This window comes from Alosa pseudoharengus, unplaced genomic scaffold (genome assembly GCF_046254945.1).
Source record: "Alosa pseudoharengus isolate Yale_2024_CS ecotype anadromous, Long Island Sound unplaced genomic scaffold, YU_APseudo_1.1 YU_APseudo_1.1_scf_19, whole genome shotgun sequence".
In the NCBI taxonomy this organism is placed as follows: Eukaryota; Metazoa; Chordata; class Actinopteri; order Clupeiformes; family Clupeidae; genus Alosa; species Alosa pseudoharengus.
The window spans coordinates 36,514,797-36,536,744 of record NW_027468657.1 but is presented as its reverse complement, the minus strand read 5'-3'; the positions used below and the strand labels follow the sequence as shown (position 1 = coordinate 36,536,744).

At 40.0% G+C, this 21,948-nt stretch overlaps 1 protein-coding gene and 1 long non-coding RNA gene across 3 annotated transcripts in view; one reads left to right on the top strand and one right to left on the bottom strand.

Annotated features, from left to right (window-relative positions):
• The window catches only part of LOC143132827 (dual specificity protein kinase CLK4-like), a 125,743-nt gene that overhangs the window by 28,377 nt on the left and 75,418 nt on the right, over positions 1-21,948 (top strand). For both annotated transcript variants that reach the window (XM_076292636.1, XM_076292635.1), the window contains one exon: positions 17,758-17,924. In XM_076292636.1, coding sequence (XP_076148751.1) covers positions 17,758-17,924 — 167 coding nt within the window. The remainder of the gene's footprint in view (positions 1-17,757; positions 17,925-21,948) is intronic.
• Positions 7,137-9,188, bottom strand: LOC143132828 (uncharacterized). Its single transcript, XR_012988374.1, has 3 exons — positions 8,960-9,188; positions 7,733-7,934; positions 7,137-7,198 (listed from the first exon to the last, which is right to left on the bottom strand). It is a non-coding gene; the product is annotated as an uncharacterized LOC143132828 (long non-coding RNA).

The following is a 21,948-nucleotide window of genomic DNA, read 5'->3' as shown; positions in this document are numbered from 1 at the left end:
TGCCCTTTTTGGTTGGTTGTAGACCAGGCGCACCGCCGCGTTCTGGGTCATCTGAAGGGGTTTCACTGTGCAGGCTGGGAGACCTGTCAGGAGGTCGTTGCAGTAGTCAAGTCGTGAGATGACTATTGCCTGAACCAGGAGTTGGGTAGCATCTTGAGTCAAGTAAGTCCTGATTTTCCGTATGTTGTAGAGTGCGAAACGGCACGACCGGGCGACTGAGGCAACATGATCTGAGAAGGTTAGTTGGTTGTCGAGAACAACTCCTAGATTTCTTGCAGTCCTGGTAGGTGAAACAGACAGGGAGTCAAATTTGATGTTGATGTCGTGGTGTATGGTAGGTTTAGCTGGGAGGACCAGCAGTTCAGGTTTTGAGAGGTTCAGCTGGAGGTGGTGTGCCTTCATCCATGTAGCTACTGTATGTCTGAGAGGCAGTCCGAGATCCGTGCTGAAACCAAGGGGTCATCAGGTGGAAAGGACAGATAGAGCTATTGTCGTCTGCATAGCAGTGGTATGAGAAGCCATGCGAACGGATAATCTGTCCCAAGGAGGTGGTGTAGATCAGTGTTTCCCAAACTTTTTTTCTGGGGACCCACTTTTTAAAAATGACAGACCATCGCGACCCATTCACTTCAGAGCAAACAATCATCCACCAATATTGTTTTATTGTTTTAGGCCACAGGTTCTCAAATTTTTCTATGCCACCCCCCCTTACTAGGCGCCTACTAGGTTTGGCCTACTACCACTACTATTACAGGGATTGGTGATGCACTGACTCTTCAGTTTCCCACAATTCTGCAATCTCAATTACACATGAAACGTAATGTTAAATACTTTCAAAGCTGTAAAAAGTTTTGTACACACAACCTCAGCTTTTTCTCATCCTGCTTTGAGCACAGTTGTGTTGCATTTTGAGCATCATTAGCGTGGAAAGTTGGAAATGACTACCGAAAAAGATATGCCTGTCACGGTATGTTGTGACAGGCTATGTTGTAAGAATGGAACAAGAGGCTTTTGCACAATAGCCAAACGATAATATGCCTTTATTGTAGGCTAGCTTAGTAGAGTTCACAAGGTGGAAAACGAGAGGAAATAATAGCGTTTAAAATGTCAATTTAAATTGTAGCCTAATATAATGTGCTGTAGTGTGTTTTAAATCCGAAATATTAAGGAATGTGAGGAGGTTGCTATTAACTTTAGAGTGCATCTACAATTGAAAATATCTACAGCCTACGACGCAAATTGAATAGCCATGCCCGGTACAGGATGTGTGCTTTAGTTGACAGCATGGTAACTAGATTTTAATCGGTCAACGGAAGCAGCTGTCCGTTAATGTTCATGCTGATTTTGCAACTGCGAGGTCCATGGCAGGCGCCCCACAGAAATGTTTCATTTTGCGAGTGAGATGCACGCTGCCCCCTCTGCGGCGCGTTCGCCCCTAGTTTCAGAGCTATTCTAGGGCCGTGACTGTGGTAAACAAACTATGCAACTCTGCACAGTTCTTGCAGGTAGCACATTTCTTGCTCACCAGGTTTATTTGTGTATCTTCCTATATCTCCGCGGCATCATCAAAGTCCGACGCTTTGACTGTATAAGCCTACTCGTTTAGAGGAGACTTTTTCAGGCTGTCCCAGTGCGTGGCGAGATGTGTCAATTTCCGACTGTAGATTTTCAACCGTAGCACCTTAACTGAATTTAAGCAGACATTCTCTTATGTTTCGAAGTGCATTTGGGGGCAGTTTATTAGCTTTTATAAGGGTAAAATTCCGAGGATCAAGGCATGCTAGATCAGCAATTCCCCGTGCTGAAGGAAGTAGACGCATTCGGTTTTGAAATTCCCAGAAGTCATTGCTTCATGTAGCCTAACTTTTGTAAACTAATAATAAAATAAAAGATACAGGCAGCATATTTATTGTATTCCAATTTCAAACAATGCACTTTTAAATCATTTGATTGAATAAGGTTACAAAAGAATGTAGACTGATGTAAATATTGAGGCTCACCATGACTGTAGTATAGAGACTCATGTCTGGTATAAATACTGATCAGTTTCCATCTGTGAAAGAGGAATAGGGAGTTAGAGATAAATGGCTTATTCGTAAACCATGTAACATTATTGATGCTTGATAGTGGGCCGAGAGATATTGTAAAACCGTCTTTACGATAAATGGGCCGCGCAAACCCGACAAACATGCCGCTCCGTGATTGGCCGGCCCACGAGGGGCTGCGGCCCTTCTGGCATCTGCCCAAATGCCAGACCGTCCAGTCCGTCACTGCGCACTGCCATCGCCCGATGTAATTAGAGTGCATGAAAAATCTGTTATCCGATTTCTTCTTCTTATTCTTCTTCTTCTAACGATTTTTCTGCGTCTAATGCGGCTTCAACCGTTTAACGTAGAAACTTCATTCAAACTGCGTTACGTAGGTCTTACTTAGGACAGGTGTGGAATGTATTTTTCATATTTGTAACTTTTATACTTTTTGAACTATTAATTAAAAACTACTGAAAATTTCCCCATAGACTTAACATTGCCGATTATGGCATCACAATAGGGCACTTGGAATCCTAAGTCAAGTGTTCCGGCCAGAGCCATATGGTTCCGGCCACCTCCAGCAACTGTCTGTCTCAGGCTTTAAGCATACAATCTGGCTCTCTTAAGACTACAGATCCTGTTCAACTGTTTCCTCTGCCCACAACTGTTTAAAAATAAAAGTCTCCACTACAATAATTCCCTATTAAATAATTTAACCATTTAAACTATCCAACTATTCCAACTGTCAGTTATCATCAACTATGCCTACAGTACTATATTAAACCACCACCTACCTAGCAACCAATTTAGCAACCATTGAAATTAAGCATCTATGCAGGGGCGGAGCTACGTGGTGGCCAGGGGGGGCCACGGCCACCACTGGTCAAAGCTTGGCCACCCTGCTGGCCCCCCCAGCTCCGTTCAGTGAAAAGTAAAAAAAAAAAAAATGCTGCCGTTTTCGACGGCACTTTGCCAACACTTTGCAAAGCAGCGACTGAACCAATTACTGCACTCTATCTACTACCATTGGCCCAGTCAGGAAGTGTAGCCCACGGTTGTGATCAAATCGTGAGTAGGCTAGTGCAGCAGCAGCGGGACAATTCAAGTCATCTGAACACTTAGTAGACTAGCCTATTACTTAACCTCAGTAACAGCTGATGAGTTGGAACATTAATGCTAATAAGATGTTAGAATGTGTCACGAATCATAGCCAAGTGAGCTGCGTTGGGCTGTCCTTAGGCTCTGACATTGACGTGTGGGGCTGATCAGAAATAATCGGATGCCCGCGGTAACGCTTTACAAAAATATTTCGATAAAATTCGGGTGAAATGCAAGCATATTAGGCACATATCTCCGGATGGCTCCAATAGGCTAATAGGGCCTAGGCTAGGCTACTTTATAAAAAACATAATTTGCTGACTGCGTGTGGTTCTTGCCATAGCAGCTGGTCAGGCAGAGGCAGGCTGCTTTGCCTGAGTTCTTTGTTACATTACTCCAGAACTGTTCATCGCAGCGAGATGAAACCTTAATTGCGTGACAGGGCAGAAGTGGGGCTTTCCAACGAGACTAAACTCTTGCCTGTGCGATCAAGTATGAAAATTAAAAAAAATCATGAAATTAAATCAAATTGATTCATATTTATAGTTTACCTGCGCCCATTACTATTCTCGTTTGAATTACTTGCGAACCCGTGATTGCATAGATTAGATATGGCAAGCATATCAGAAGAAAGAGGAGACACAGGGCTATCTATTGGTACATCGATTGGTATATCGATGCTTCTGCGCTATAAAAACAGACAACGTGACTGCAAAATAACATCATGTACAAAAACCAACTCGTTTTTAGGCTACTCACGAACCCGTGATCCGATAGATAGGCTATGCCACGCATGTCAGATGAAAGAGGAGATAGAGAGCTACCATTTGATACCAAGTACATCCTTCTGGGTTATAAAACTGAGAAATGACATCAAAATAATAACTTCATATAGCTCGACTTACCCCACGTTTTTGTGTGTTGTGGTGGCAAGGCATGTAGCCTACATAATCCAACGATATCATGTGTTTCTCTATGGCAAAGTTCATAATGCGGTTTTGAGATCCCAGCAAATTCCTGCATGGCATCCAATTCGAGACACACATTGCATCTTAATTTATTCGACAAAGAAACACCTTTTTGCCTTCATATGTTCATGACAGTAAAGTTGTTTTAGAATCATCATGAGTGTACACACATAATAAGACTGATTAAGTAAGGTGCATTATCATAATGTACTTTTTTATAGCATTGGCCTATTTATGGAAAACGATTTGGAGTGGACAACAAACTGACCTGTGTATCAGTGTTGGCTTTACACAATTTATTGCCATTATTAAAATAGGCTATCCTAATCTTCAAAACTTTTTGAGTAGTTTTCAAATAGTAGTTTTGATTCCCAAGTGCCACCCCAATAAAAAGTCTGGACCCAGCTGGCCCCCCCTATAAAATAATCCTGGCTACGCCCCTGCATCTATGTCAGTTTCCATAGCAACCAACATGATTATACTAGCAAACCACTGTAGTGACTCCTTTATTTCTGATAGTAGCCACCATGGACACCCTAGCAACGACTTCAAGTACCCTAGAAACAGCCTAGCAACCACATTCACAGTTAAAACCTAGCAACCAGCATAGCAACCACCATACTACTCTACTACTCTAGCAACAGTCAGTTGTCATCAACTTTGACTCCCGTCAACTGTTTCCTCTGCCCACAACTGTTTCAAAATAAAACTCCTCACTACAATAATTCCATTTTAAAAAATGTAACCATTTTAACTATCCAACTATTGTTCAGCCTTTTAAACTGTCAGTTGTCATCAACTATGACTCCTGCCAACTGTTTCCTCTGCCCACAACTGTTTCAAAATAAAAGTCATCACTACAATAATTCTATATTACATTTTTTTACCATTTTTAACTATCCAACTATTTAACTGTTCAGCCTTTCAAAATGTCAGTCGTCATCAACTACAACTCCCGCCAACTGTTCCCTCTGTCCTCAACTTCAACTTCAAAATAAGTCCTCAATACAATAATTCCCTATTAAATAATTTAACCATTTAAACTATCCAACTTTTTCAATGTTCAACTATTCCAACTGTCAGTTGTCATCAACTACAACTCCCCACCAAACTTTTTTCTCTATCTGACCTCCATCTTTTTACTTGGATTAGATTTTAAACAATATTCAACAATATTTTATTCAGCAGCCATTTTTTCATTTTCATGCACTCGTAATTCCCAGGAATTACATTCTCTAGTTTCTGAGTCATATCACTCTCTGTCTCTCTTTTAAATGCCTATTCCCTGAATGGTAGGCTACAATTACTATGTGTTTTATATATAGGCTAATATCGAAACAAAATAACCCAGGCAGTCTCATCTAGGATATAACACAGGTTGAAGTCAACGTCAAGTTGGTTCTGTTTAGGGAGGTGAATGTGTGTAAACATCTGTACACTGAAAAAAATGACATGCAAGAATTACTTAATTTTATTTAGGTAACCATTTGCACTCAATTTAATTTAGCTACATCCAGCCATATAGATTTAGTTGAATTTGCTTAATATTTTCTTGCAATTAAAGCTAAACTAAATTGAGTAGTTACAACTAAATCAAGCCAAGCAAACTCCAATCAAATATTTTGAGTAAAAATTAGTATTAGGTAACCATTTGCACACAATTTAATTTAGCTACATCCAGCCATATAGATTTAGTTGAATTTGCTTAATATTCTCTAATGCAAGAATTACTTAATTTTTTTTAGGTAACCATTTGCACTCAATTTAATTTAGCTACATCCAGCCATATAGATTTAGTTGAATTTGCTTAATATTCTCTAATGCAAGAATTACTTAATTTTTTTTAGGTAACCATTTGCACTCAATTTAATTTAGCTACATCCAGCCATATAGATTTAGTTGAATTTGCTTAATATTTGTATATAATTTCATTGGTAAAAATTAAGTTAAACTTCAAATTCTGGTTAAATAGTATTAACTTAAATCTCAAACAGAAATGGTATAACTGTCTTTATTAAAACAAATGTTCAACACAGAAACACACATATGAACACACATTGTGACCCTTTGCTCTAAAAAATAATAATTTTCCCGCTCTCAAACCAAAGCAAAAGCAAAGGCAGTAGTGCCAAAGAGAGAGAGTGTGAGCACCAAAAGAGAGAAAGAAAGATTCAATAAATGGTTGTGAACCTTTGACCAAAGCCAAACACCTTACCAGTGAGTGATTGTGTGTGTGTGTGTGTGCGTGCGTGCGTGTGTAAGTAAATGTGCCGAGATAGAATGACAGAAAGACAGTGAGAAAGAAAGAAAGGTTCACAACCATTTATTGAATCTTTCAAATCAAGTCAATCATGACTGTGTGTGTGTGTGTAAAAGTGTGCCGAGAGAGAGAGGACGAACGATAAAGACAGAGAGAGAAAGAGAGAGACAGCAGGGAAGAGAAAGAAGAGGCCCACTTGCCCATCTAATGATTTGGTTCTTAAGATTGAGAACCTTGGGTAGGAGCTTATCACCATCCATCTGAATGACAACTTTTTGCATGAATTTGTAATAGTATTGAAGAGTTCAACATTGATTCAATGTGTATATGACCCCTAGCTTCACCAAAGTCCTTTTAGGCAAGTCCCTGCACTCGGCAGCCATAATGCAATGCTTTTTTGGCACTCATCGGGCATCCTATTTGGCAGAAATGCGTGTGCGCAAGGCTTCACGACACCAACCTTACTCCAGCACCGAGTTCACAACACATGATTGGAGGATTTTTTGAGTGCTGTGTCTCCTCATTAGAAAGTCTCTGGCTTCACCGCACAGCCTTGTGCAACAGACCAAGGTTCCTCCAAAATGATGCCTCCATCCACAACGATGCCGATGTCCTCATGTTCCAAGGGGTGGTTTTCTCTTGACACCTCCTTGCCATGGATATCCTGTACAAAATTTAAAAAGCTGCTTTAGGTTGACGCTTGAGAAAAGGAACGAGCTGGGAGCTGGCTTAAAGGTTTTTGGCTTAAAAATTGGCATAAAAATGCAATTTTTTACCCACTCACCAAAATAAAGGCACGGGGTCTTGATGGCTGCCTCCCTCCTCAGATGTACAGTCTCTGTCTGTTCAGATACAGGGATATTAATTATTTTGTGAAAATACAATCAATACTCTAAATAATAATAACCTCTATTTATAAAGCACTTTTAATACGGAAGATTCAGTTCAGAGTGCTTTGCAACAGAAAACAGGCATTTGGCATTTCTTTCCCCTGTATTGGTTGAAACACACCCCATAATCACGTCCCAACGAAGCAGCGCCAGACTTAAATTCTGACAGGAATTGAGTATAACGACATCAGGCTAATAAGTGAGTGTACCAGTTGGGGAAGGAACAATGTGAGCAACGGGAAAATGAGTGAGTGGGTAAATGTATGACGACTCATGTAGTCGTATCAACCCTGAGGAGTCCAGTTATAGTTAGACACAAAATTATAATGCCTCTATCTGTCGCTATGTTGTAATAAGGAACATAAGAGCAATGTGTGAGTAGGGTGACTATAAGTGATGGCAGTTGCAAATAGCAGAAACAGATCCAATGTGATCATTGTATGTAATATGTAAGAGAAGTAAACAATAATAGTAATACAAACTTACACCTTGCAAAATCCTCAAATGTTTGGTCATTTTATGTCCTTTAAACCTTCTTCTGGAACTTATGACCTTCTTCTTCTGGAAAACGGCGGTCACTGGACATCCAAGGTTACGCATCTTTGACCTGTAGCTTGCCTGAATACCCAAGCATCACAGGCATTTCCTGATCCAGTCATCAAGCAAGGACATTTCTCAATACCTGTAACTAAAGAGGATAGAAACACATTTATAATATAAATATAAAGTATACATTTATGAAATATACTTATTTAATACATACACAAATGGTACTAGTTAATCAAACGATTTTGACACTTCATTTAATTGACATTTGACACATTATCTTACAATCTACCAACAATAGCTACACAGCCCTGCTTGTTGGTCTGACTGTCCCCTTGAAGGGAAAACATTTCGAATTTCAACACCATGGAACCAATAACATGTTCAAGCAATATCTGCTTAACAGGTGCGTAGCATCAGCCTGTCCAGATCTTGCACTGCTGTTGAGTTTGAGAAATGCCACCACCACCTCCATGCATATTCAGCGCTGGCGATGACATGAAATAGTGGTACTCCATTACTGACAGAATAAATAAACACGTTTCTAAACCTAGCGTAAATGTGGCTTTTGCCCAACATTGTCCGAGTTAAGACCTGACCTAATCACTCACAAAACATGCGTCCTATTTCTTTCCTTTTTACATGTACCTTGGCCTGCATTCTGAGTCTCCAAACAAATGTATTTTGCAAACTCGGCATTGCTCAAGTTAAGTGTCAGTTGACTCCACAGGGGTCGGTGAAAACGTGTTTGGTCTGCTGCATAACGTGTTCGGTTAGCTAACTAGCAACGTTAAGGTCAACCATATTTCAGGCAAGATCTGTGTTCCAATTCAGTTAGCAGCTAATGTTAACTGTACAAACTTTAATGGGTCCACTGAGTTTCAACGACCTAAATTGTCTAACATTAAGGTATATATTCATTTTGAAGTTATTCAATCAATTACGTCGAGGAGGTAATAAAAGTAAACTTTAAGATGAACTTGTTAGCCCAGTTAACATTATATTGGAGTAGAACTGCTAGGTAAAGTTAACTTTAGCTAGCTTGCTAGACGATTTCTTAAATATTCAAGAAAACAGCTCTATCGTGTCAAATAAGGCAATTAAAGACACTCCAAATTTGTAATGGTAAACTGACTGTCAAATGACGTTTAATAATATACCACTTACCGTTAAAAGTCAAAAGCGAAGATTTCAAGTGCAGATCCCTTCAAGCCAACGGAACCGTTTGCAAAATGGAGGACAATCATCTTTTGGCAGCCAAATAAACGCATGCGCAGCACTGCCTCTGAAGCAAAACCCTTTTTTCTTGCAGATATTACTTAACTGAAATTAGTTTTTTGTAAAACACAAACAAATCTGAAGCAAACCCCTTTTTTTCTTGCAGATATTACTTATCTGAAATTAGTTTTTGCAAAACACAAACAAATTGAGTATATAAATACAGTTTCATTTAAGAAAAAATTACTACATGTCAAAATCACTTTTTTCAGTGTAGATGACTCGGAAGACAAGGAGTGAATAGCGGCAAGAGGCAAGCAGAAGGCTGCTGACAAGGGCCCGACGGTAATTGTAAAGCAATTTTCAAAAGATTCACTGAACAAAAATGCTGATGTGGTACATGAAAATTTAGCTAAAAATGTGGAGAATGCAATGCAATCAAGCATTTTGGATGATATATTGGCACAAGCTGGCAGAATAGGCAACATGCTGATGTGCGTTTTATTTGGAGACTGTTTTGCGAGACAGAGACTGAGTTTGCTGCTGATATTCTGGGGATAGGCTACAACATAGCCAATGTAGGACTTTAGCCTTTTAATATATTTGCTGCATTGGATCAGTCTTTCTAGAACAGGCAAGAGCTTTCTAGCCTCACGTCAGCAGCGCTGCATCACCCATATAGGCCTACATTAAAACAACCAGCGGATGGTGGGCGGGTGCGGTTTTGAAAATTGGTCAAAAAACTTTGGTGCTGATGGATGGCTGATGGATGATAAGTTTTGCTATGCAGTTATGGTTCAAATAATAGCCCATCAGCGCATCTCTAGTGTGTGTGCTGAGGGGTCGATCAAGCATGGATTCTAAACTCTGTGGTGGATAGGATCTACAATTAGGTGTTAATTAAGATTACTACGCTAGGTCAAAGTACTCCCAAGTGCTATTGCACCACACATTGTAGTTCTCCTGTTTATTCGCTTGGAAAATCGCCACGTTTCATGTTGTGTGACCGTAGACATTTTTATCAACTACTCGTGCAACTGTATTTAAGTCGGGAAAACGTGGATGTTTTTGACTACGTCTGGCTACGTCTGAGCCCGCTAGCATAGCAACATGCTAACACATTCGCGCCGCGCACCAGAGTGTTTGAGTGCACGTACCCACACGGGAGAGGTATGACTCAACTTGTAAAAGTTAAGGTAAGAACATATATTACTACTGACATTGGGTGGCGTGTTCCTTTAAGAAGGTATTACAAGCAGGGGTGCCAATAATTGTGAGCGAAGTGTTTTTGTTATAATGTATTTCTTTATGAGATTTTCCTTTTTCTCAAAATAAATTTGCTTCCCTTCAAGGTTGTATTTTTCCTATTTTTTAATTGTGAGATTATAATAATTCACCAACAGATTATGTTTTATACTGGTTTTTAGTCAACTTTAGCATAGGTGCCAATAATTCTGGAGGGTACTGTATACTTATACATGCTGCTAAGAACCAGAAGCATGTGTTTGTGGTTTGCTTGATTTAATTTCCATTTCCCTCTGACTGAGTTTTTTGGCCAGAGCCACTTTGCAGTCCTTCACACATCCATCAAACCCACAAAGAATCACACTTCGGTTGAGGTGAAGTGTGTGTGTGTGTGTGTGTGTGTGAGTGTGTGTGAAAGAGATGTGGTGTGTGTGTGTGTTTGTTGCATTTCTTGATAACTAAAAGGTACAAACAGGTAATTATTACCAAGAAACAAAGGGGGCTTTTAAGTGTTTGTGGTTGAGGAGTGTGAAGTGCATATACTTAAAGGAGCATGCCACCGTTTTATGAAATTAGTCTCTCCCTAGAGTTAAAGGTCAGATTATTAGGCTACTATTAGGCTAAATGAATTAATATTGTCCGCCCAAAGAAAGTGCCCAAAATCGCCATTTTGGCAACCATTTTGTTTATGTTAATTAGATAGTCAAAAACTCAAAATTCAGCTTGGGAACAGGGCTAGTTGGATTCAGCACATCTTAATTATGTTTAAAAGTCCTGTTCCCAACTTTTACTAGGATGCACATATCTCAAAAATAGCACTTGTCTAAAACAGGCCAATCAGGATGCTCTCTGTCTTGAACAGGCGCCACCTCTCTCTCCCCCTCTTGTCGTGTGCTCGCTAGCCGCATGGTTCGAATTACGGGGGGTATTGGGGGGGTCCGACCCCCCTAGATGAGACTTGGACCCCCCCAAAAGGGATGAAAATAATAGTTTGGGGGGTACTGAAAAAATGTAATAAAATGTAATGTTATCCAATATTGCATGTAATTAAATGCAGTATTACCATCACATACCAAGAATTCAGGATATAATCTAATTAAATACGATTTTCAAACCCTCACCCCCATTGGGCTGTACCATTTCTCGTCAGACTGTATTGTTTGCTATGATATAATACTGACGAATTAAAACAAATGCACAGTGTAGTAGGCTGCAAAAGCCTGAAACGAATGGGTTAACAAGCGGTGGCTAACTGGCCATACATTTGTCTAATATGTCACTGCTTTTGTAACATAGTGATATTAGCCAACCTTAGAAAAACATTGAGTAGCAAGATCGCTATGGTTTAACCGTAGGTCTCCCTTCCACTCAGCGGCCACGACCATCGCTGCTTCTTAGCTTAAAAATCAGGCCTACAATCACACGCCATAGGAGGAGTTCCTATACTGACACGGGGAGAGGTTTAATGAGGCTATTTATCATTTTGTGCAATTTCATTCTTAATATCTTAACAAGAGGGAATTTGCACTAATATTCAGGGAATTTCGCATGTACTGTAGATTACCTTTTTTACGCAAATGCATAATTACAACGTTACCTACAGTTTGTTTGAAACGCTACGTGAACATATAATAATCAATTGGACGCGACATGTCTTTCCTCGTTGCCATTATTAGAGATCAGCCTTTCTTAAAAGTGTATTGCTGCACAAACGTTTTGTGATATAACAGACATCCCAACCTGCAAAAAGTAATTTCAGGGAGGTATCCCTAAACTTTATCCTACTTAGATACTGAAATACAGATGATTGTGTTTCTTCAATAATGTCTAGTCAGTAAACCAAATAAGGGAGACCTGTAGTTAGGAATTGTGATAATAAAATATGTAGATTTTGGAAGTTTGGTCTTTTCATGTAGCCTTGGCAACTAGCCATCTAATATAGGCTTAAATAATATACATGAAATGAAACTTGTTAAACTCACCTCAACATGTCTTTTGCAATCATTTAACCCGCCATGGGCAATGCACTGTTACAAACATTGCAGCGTGCAAGACTATTTTTTACATGAGACAAGGGTACACTTTCGTGCAGTCTGATGTGAAATGGGTGTTAAATGTTCCTTTTTGGGGGGGCACTGACTCTTGTTCCTAGATACACTGAAATTATGAATTTAGTTTAGAGATAAAATCCCGCCTGCACTGAAAACTGATTGGTCAAGATGCGTCTTAGATATGAAGGTATATTGGGTGCAAAAGTGGCGAGCACATTTAACTGCAGATTTTGCATGTGCACACTAAAGTCGTAAATGTGTAACAGTAAAGTTGAAGTTGTACATATTTTTTTATATCTTGTTAACACAAAATAGGGGCTACGGGTTCACAAATCCTTTTTACAGGTACACAAATCCTTTTTACAGGTACACAAATCCTATCCTGTGAGTCACAACTTTCAAGAGTCACGCACTCAACACTTTTGCTCCAATCGTTGCAGCGCAGTAGGTGCGAAACACATTTGCACATCCGTGTTTCATAATCTGAGAACATGCACAACATTCGTGCATTTGTAAACCCAAATGTGAACTAATGCATCCGAAGTTGTGCATCTGTGAAATAATTTCTCATTAATACAATTCTACAGATCGCTTTGATTTTCTTGCACGACTACAAGTCAATTGATACAAGTGCTCGAATCTTCTTCTACGAGTGACGATACTTTTGCTCCTGGCTAGGTGATATAATAGGAGCAAAACGATTTGTATGTGTGCACGTCGAGCAAATCGATCGAGAAAACAAGGCGGCCGGATCTGGATCGCGCTCAGACTACCATTGCCTGCTCATAAGGTAAGTAACATGATAATAATATGAAGAAAGTTATCTTGTTTGTTGGTTTACATTATCATGACAGCTATGTTTAGCTTAGTTTACCTGCTTGCTAAATCCTCCAGTGCCAGATCAAGCTAGCTATCGCTAGATAAATAACTAGTTTAGAAGTACAGAAATATAACACTGCCCGTCCAAAATCGTTAGGACACACAATCTGACACAATCGTTCTGCAATTTTCGAACAGCTGACTTGTATCTTGCACGAAGACTATTGGATAGTGCAAGGCAAGTTAGCAATTGTTTGCTGTGCAGACATTATGAATAATAAGGTCGACTTAACACCGCACACCGCAACATTTTTTTCCTCGCTTTGTGCAAAGAAAAACTATAAATCGTGTGTCCTTCATTGATAAGGAAACATGCTGAGGTTACTTACTTTATGAGCAGGCAATGGTAGTCTGAGCGTGATCCAGGATCCAGATCCGGCCGCCTTGTTTTCTCGATCGATTGCTCGACGTGCACACATACAAATCTTTTTGCACCTATTATATCACCTAGCCAGGAGCAAAAGTCACTCGTCACTCGTAGAAGCAGATTCGAGCACTTGTATCAATTGACTTGTAGTCGTGCAAGAAAATCAAAGCGATCTGTAGAATTCTATTAATGAGAAATTATTTCACAGATGCACAACTTCGGATGCATTAGTTCACATTTGGGTTTACAAATGCACGAATGTTGTGCATGTTCTCAGATTATGAAACACAGATGTGCAAATGTGTTTCGCACCTACTGCGCTGCAACGATTGGAGCAAAAGTGTCGAGTGCGTGACTCTTGAAAGTTGTGACTCACAGGATAGGATTTGTGTACCTGTAAAAAGGATTTGTGTACCTGTAAAAAGGATTTGTGAACCCGTAGCCCCTATTTTGTGTTAACAAGATATAATAAAATATGTACAACTTCAACTTTACTGTTACACATTTACGACTTTAGTGTGCACATGCAAAATCTGCAGTTAAATGTGCTCGCCACTTTTGCACCCAATATACCTTCATACTTAGATGCACTGCAAGCACATACGCACCACCCCTCTCTCTATCCCTCCCCATCATCTGTGCGCTACACTCAGATGTACACGCCATTTGAAGTTTCGGTCTCGCGTGCGTGTTCTTGCTTGCTTGTTCTAGATTCCGGGAAATATCTCATTTGCGGGCGCCAGGGAGGCGCTATCAATATGCGGGAGACTTGGAATGTCTGATATAACACCAGGCGCAAAATGCACTAGGCTACATCATGATATGAAATGCCTAGGCTAAACCACGTGAAGATATTTGTTTTTCAACCGTGAACAGGTCATTTTTTATTTGCATGTTTTGCAGGCTTAGGCTATCCTAAGAAAAACGAATCAAATGAACCAAAGGCTGGTCTTGTATTAGGCTAGGTAAACTTGCTATTAAACGGGAGACTTTCTGTGGCCCATCTGTAAACAATTCTGGGTCTTAAATTTAAGTTGTATGTTAGCCATTCCCATGCTATTGCTCTGTATGCATATCCATGTTTGCACTGCACGGCTATACCAAAAAATATTTGACTGTGGCACGCAATTTTACGCACAGGGCGCACCTTGAAACAGTGTTCACCCAAATCCAACCCTTCCCATAACGTGTAAGGTAAATTGTGCTTGCTAGTATGATTAGTTTCTTTTAACTTGTCGGCCAGCCAGCCACGGTCATATACCTATATTTCGAAGGAAATTTGACTGTGAACCACAAGTGTGAAATCATGTGTGTAAGCCTATATAAAATGGAGAGTGACGTCACCAGTCGAAATAGCGGTACCCCCCGAAGCTCACGGTATAATTCGAACACTGCACACGCGATTAGAAGCTTCGGTCTCGCATGCACTCTCTTGCTCGCTCGCTCTAGATTCTGGGAGATTGTCTAAATTGCGGGCATCAGGGAACCGTTATCAATATGCGGGAGACTTCCGGGAGACTTGGGATATCTGGTTAGAGGTGAGGCTTCCAAAGCGGTGACGTCACATACAATTGAGTTCATTATCACCATGTTACAAAAAAACTCAAAACAATTCATACTGGCCCTACAAATAAAGTATGACCATTAGAAGCAATAGAGGTGACCCCAATGCATATCATATGGAAGCCATTCAACTAACTTCCCAATGTGGACCGGGATATAATTTTTCTAAAAAACGAGCTATGTAGAATCCCATCAACTCCGCTCTAGGAACGCAACCAGTAGGGGGCGATGAGATTACTCTCCCTCCCTATGCTCCTTACTACCCATGATCCTTTGCAGCAACATCTGAAACAGCTGTGAAAAGTAAACAAAGATGGCGAATGACACCGTAATGGCTGATGAATCTGTTGAAATGTGATGTTTATACTGATTATGCCATTGTTGTAACCATTGATAGCTTCTGGTCTGATATATGTGCCGCCTGTCAAACTACTTTATAGCGTTAGCCTGCTAGCTTCCGTAAGCTAGTTTAGTTTTAATGTTCCAGCTTTTGCTAACGTCATTCAATATAAAGTCATGTCTAGTGAGACAGCTCTTTATTTAGGCAGGGAGGCAGCGTGTCGCTGCAATCTGTTTCGAACGGAGCCGAAATGACTATAAAATGAGCTATTCCCACTGTTTTTTGTGTTCTTTCTAGCTACCCCACATATCATTTTAGTCTATAAAAATGACCAAAAATGCAATCACTCCTCAATTTATCCTTAATATCTTCATGTGTATTTTGTTCCAAATCTAGGGCCTTATGAAACTAATGGCCATGCCGTACAAACTTTTAATGGTCCAGTCATACTGAGAACATGTTTGTCTTCCATCCTACAAAGTCTGGGCAGGTTAGGAAGAATACTTTTCAAGATATCAATGCCCTAACATGTCCTCCAAGATACCATTAGTTAGACTGGAAAGATAACTGAGAACGTTCATTTATTGTTTTACTAAAATAGTAGTCGTCGCTCCAAAAACATAAAGCTGATCAGGTGGTGTGCTGCTATCCATGAGTCAGACCTGCTTCTTGCACTGTACAGTCAGCAGCTAGCAGGGGGAGGGAGGAAGAGTGACACAGTGAAGAAGGTGGCACAGCATTTGCTGCATTTTATTTTGGGTAAGGCTATTTGCACCCCTGGTACAATTAGTAGTGTATGCTATTCGTACCCTGATTCACTTAGAAGTAAATTCTATTTGTACCGCGGTGCACACAGCAATGTGTTCTATTAATACTCTGTCTGGTACAAATATCGATGTATGCTATTCGTACCCCGGTGCACACAGCAGTCTGTTCTATTAATACCCCGTATGGCACAAATATCAGTGTATGCTATTTGCACCCCTGTGCATTTACTCTGGCATATTGATCACACAATGTAATAAAAAAAAAACGAAAATGTTTTTGTTGTTACGTCACAGGGTGAATAGCTCAGCTGTGTAATAGACACTCTAAATAAGGTATGCTGTTTGCATCAATGTATAGTTAGAAGTGGATGCTATTCGTACCCTGGTGTATATAGTAATGTATGCTATTTACACCCTGGTGCGTGAACTAGCTAATTGTTGCAATCAAAACTTCTGTTTGAGAATTTCTTGTTCAAATTGCGTGCCTTCTCTCCAGAGACGTTGGTACACGTGCACACTCACTCGGCCGAAATGCATCATATGGGAATCGAACTCTAGTCTCCCATGTACCAAACTAAGTGCAATCTACTTCCATAACTACAGTGGTGTTTGCAGGTAAACTTATAGTTCATAGGCCTGAGTGTCATATTCACAAAATTTCAAAACTAACAAACTGATGGTTGTATGTGTTCATTGAATACTTATTATAGAAGATTATGAAAATAAAACACAACTTTTCAATCTAAAACTTAATTTCAACAGATATTAGTGCCGAAACCTTTCAGAATTCTTCACTTTCTGCTGACGAAAAGACGAATGTCCACCATATTTTTTTTGTGCACGTGAGCAACGTCTTTTTGTTGTTATGTCACAGGGTGTGAATAGCTCAGCTGTGTGGCCAAGGCTATTTGTACCAGGGGTGTAAATAGACACTCCATTTTATTTTCCTATACATCATTCTATATCAGTGCAACAGCCTTGACACCATGGTCTCAAAGTTTTTTTCTAATTTTGTCCAAACATTCCCCCATGTCTTATGCCTCCTCAATGATGGATAGACAAACCCTAGAAAATTGCATAGAAGTGTACTTTTAAAAACATTCCTCTCCTCTTAATGAAAGCACTTTTTTACCTGAAAATTGACATGCAAACTAATTTCTTCTTTTTTTGCAACAGTATGCTGTCATTGTAGACAACCTAAAAGTGTTATCTCCAACTTTTCTATTTTACCATCCCCTCAGGCTATATCTGAAGTTGGAAAAAATGAAAAAGAAATGTCAAGTGAAGCCAGAATGGTCACCTTTATGACCCTTCTGGAAGGACATGGGGTGCAAACCCAATTTCTCTGTTTGTGGCAATACTATGTCATCCTGTCAACAGCTTGAAAGTGTTAGACCTAACTTGTCTTTATTATTGTCCCCTTAAAACATGTGAAAACGTTAAAAAATGGTATAAACCATATAAATGTCTTGTTTTAGAGAATGACTTCTTTATATTAAAATTTCACTTGCACATACTCTGTGCTTTTACACTAGTGCCTGTGTGAGGATGTTGGACTGGTTCAACCACCATGGCCATATTTGCATCGTCTTTGAGCTATTGGGTCTCAGTACATATGAACTTCTGCAAAAGAACAACTTTCAGCCCTTTCCTGTGGAAAACATCAGACATATGGCCTACCAGATCATCAGAGCTGTCAGGTGTAAGTTCTTTTATATTTTAGAAATTTATTTATTTGTTAGGCAGATACCACTGTTTGGTAACTCAAGGATTTCAGGAACTGTGGGACATAATTTGACGGTCAGTGAAATCTGAAGTGTGATGCATGTACCAAACATTATAGATGGGTTTCACATTTACCAACATTACGTGTGCACAGCCACAGAGCAAGAGATGCTCAGAGGCAGGTCACAACATTATAAACTTAACCTGATAGTCGGCTGCTGTAACCTAGATTTGGCATGGTTTGTTTACTCTTGCTGACTCAATAATAATAATTTCAGCGAATCAATAGTCATTTCAGAGTTGGATCTGTTTGTCTTTTATTTGCATTATTAATTGGACATTATGTAGCCTGTTAGCTAGACTATCACTTTCCAGGCAGGCTATGTTTACACCTTGGGTTTTAGTCTCAACATATCACTTCTCTCATTTATCGTTTCTGAATGTGCGAAAGGTCAAAATTAGATTAATTAGATTGTACAGCTCTGCATAACCTCCGCTGTGGTTTTGGTGAAGGCGTGCATTCCTTTAGGAATATTGAACATTCAAGTCAAGTCAAGTTTATTCGTATAGCACATTTCACACAGAGGTTATTCAATGTACTGTACAAACTTTTCTCATCTGTTGTTCCTTGTTGGTGGCATGCGCTACCCGTTCCTACTAGAGCAGGGGCGTCCCTCTCTACCTATTCTCTGAAGACCAAGCTCTTCAGAGAATACTGTATCTCCTCTCGTAGTACTACTTAAAACTAGCCTTGCTAATTCTAGCACTTATCACCTGACTAGAACTGACACTTGACTGTATGGAAATACAGTCTTTGGGCTTGTGATTATAAGTGTTTTAAAACTTTTCAATATGTAAAGTATGAGTATAGACAAAGTATACTGAAAGCATTATTAATGACATATTAATATGTGGTTGCATAATATGACAATGACTTGTTTAGGATTCAAAGAAAATAAGGACTTGGACTCGACTTGGCCTTGGTAAGACTTGACTTGGACTTGCTTGGGACATCTCTATCTTAAAGGAGAATTCCTGTGTGATATAGACCTAAAGTGTGTTAAACATGATACCGAGTGTGAACGTAATGATAAGTCGAGCGACGAGTACGAATGAACAGGTATGATAAGGGATCAGATTCCAAAAATAATTCTGTGGAAATGCATGGATTCCCGTTGCTTCCAGTAGCAGCAACTGGAATCCATGCATTTCCACAGAATTATTTTTGGAATCTGATCCCTTATCATACCTGTTCATTCGTACTCGTCGCTCGACTTATCGTGGCTAAATTCAAGATGGCAGTGAACGGTAAATTTCCTGAAGGTACTGTCTGTATAAATCGTCTTGTAAGTAAACTACCAGTGCTTTTTCAAAGTTCTCAATGTCTCGTTTTAAATGTCAGGGCCCTGGGAAGTCTACCAATGAAGTGTGGAGCTACTTTGAGCCTTGTAAATGGTGTAGAACAGTGATTTATTTGCATGGCTAGGCCGATGCCCGAGGCACCCCCTTTGAAAACCTGTTGGTAGCATCGGCTAACTAGCACCAGATTTTGGAGTGCAGGGGACAAGCCGAGATGAGCTGAGGCATACGTTCACTCGGTATCATGTTTCAACACACTTTAGATCAATATCACACCGGAATTCTCCTTTAACTTGGGACTTGACTCAGACTTCAGCCTTAAGACTTGAGACTTACTTGTTACTTGCCAAACAGTGACTTTGTTCCACCTCTGCTAGAGACCCTCCCCTTTTTAATGACATCCCCCATGACCATCCCTTTCGGAAAATGGGACAAAATGTCAATTTAAAACTCCTTTGATAGTATATTTAAGCAATATGACACGAGTGGGAGTGGCATTGATAAAGGATATTCCCACGGCTGTAATTCGGCTGTAGGTATACGAGGCCGAAGGCAATTAGAGCCGTGGGGATATCCTTTACCAACCCCTTGACCCCACAAGTGTCATATTGTTTTTATACAACAGTTCCATTACCAACTACTTTAGTTTTAAGATACAAAATTGTGGCTTCTATTGTTTATTTAGATGTTTGTTCGTTCATCCTCCACCCACAAAAGTAGTTCTAATCTTTAGCCTTGTTGTTTACCGTTACCAAGCAACGTGACACCACTCGAGAGCAGAGCAGAGGTAACTCTAAAACTGCTCTAATTTCTGTATTAGCAAATAAGTTCAGGGTTTGTGTCCTTGTATTTTATTAAAGTTAGTGAAACACAAGAACTATTCAATCTAAAAACTCACATCTGAGCTCATTTACAACCCATCTGCCAACCACCTACTTTATGTTTTTCTCACTCTAAGGTCACATTATGAAATTGCTGCACTCTCGCTATGAATGAATGGAATGTTGTGAGGACACAGCAGAGACACAGAGAGACACAGCATTCAAAGAATCCTCCATAGAAATGCATGGGGTTAGTTTGTAATGCCAATATGGCTGTTGTCTACACATATCCTGCCCCTTCCTGTAATGTAAGTAACCAACCGCATTTGTATCCTTTTTAGCCTTATTTTAGTGATTTGAGGGGAGAAATTCTAGCCTAGAAATCTAGACGCACCTTAGCGGCATCAAATGTAATTTGCAGCCAGGGTAGTCTAGCAACTCTCCGTTGGCTTGCGAGCTGGAAAAATTAAACTTCAATCAGGTCAATCACATCGTGTATCAAGTCGGCAAATTCCCTGCTGATGGATGCTGCTGCTGGCGAACAGTGGTCTTTGAATCGCGATTTGAGTTAAGCTTTTTTTAATTAAAAGTTTGATCAACTAGCCAACTAGCTCCGCTGATGGGAAAATGCATGGGACTCATGAGTTGTAGCGCTATCTATTGCGTGCTGAGGAAATTTGAAAGACAAGCGTTTATCCCACCCCTCGGATTGAACACTGCCAATGGTAAGTTCCCAGACCCTACATCTTGATGTGGGTCTGGCTCGTCAGGCTAGATAAATTAATATTTAAACACAGATTCACTTGATGTACTTTTTATGTCAATATGACCTCCCTTACTAATGACTCCCCATTCACTTGACTTGGAAAATAGATGCCTAATAACTGCCCAAAGTGACCAAGTATACCCTATTTGTCATGGTTACTTATAGTGGGGGGCCTTAAGCACATTTTCACGCAAATTCATCTAAAAGCGCCAAATTTTGCATAGATGTAGCTTAGGTCATACTGAAATGATTTAGCTAGGGCGCCGGAGACAGCGACCTATCACACCCTCAATTTCTGATCCTGCTTTGTATCAGTCTGTAGTTTTCCGCCTCCAACAATTCCAACCAGTCTCTTCCTCACAGTTGTCAGACGTGGTCTCTCATATGAAGCCCTCTTCTTGCCACTCTGATATTCTTCCATCTCACCTTTTCAAAAAAGCTTTTGCGGCTATTTGCCCTTTTATCTTGAGCATCATTAATAGCTCCCTGGCTAATGGAGTAGTACCCTCTGGCTTTAAACACGCTATTGTGCAACCTCTCCTGAAAAAACCTTCCCTTGATCCCATTGATTTGAAAAAGTATAGGCCCATTTCTAAACTGCCCTTTCTCTCTAAGATCTTAGAAAAAGTTGTTCTGTCACAAGTCTCTTCCTATTTAAACACCTCTAATATCCTTGACAAGTTTCAATCTGGTTTTAGACCACTTCATAGTACAGAGTCTGCCTTACTTAAGGTCCATAATGATCTATTGCTCTCTGTTGACTCTGGCTCTTGTGCCCTATTGGTCCTGTTAGATCTTAGTGCTGCTTTTGACAACATTGACCACAAGATCCTTTTAAAACGCCTGGGTGTTGAAGTTGGTCTGCAAGGCACTGTATTAAATTGGTTCAGATCTTACTTAACTGATAGATCTTTTTCAGTGCATTTAGGCAATGCTTCTTCGTCATCTTCTCCCATTAAGTGTGGTGTGCCCCAGGGTTCTATTTTAGGGCCTCTATTATTTTCTTTATACATGCTTCCCCTGGGCTCCATTTTCAATCAATTCAATATTCGTTA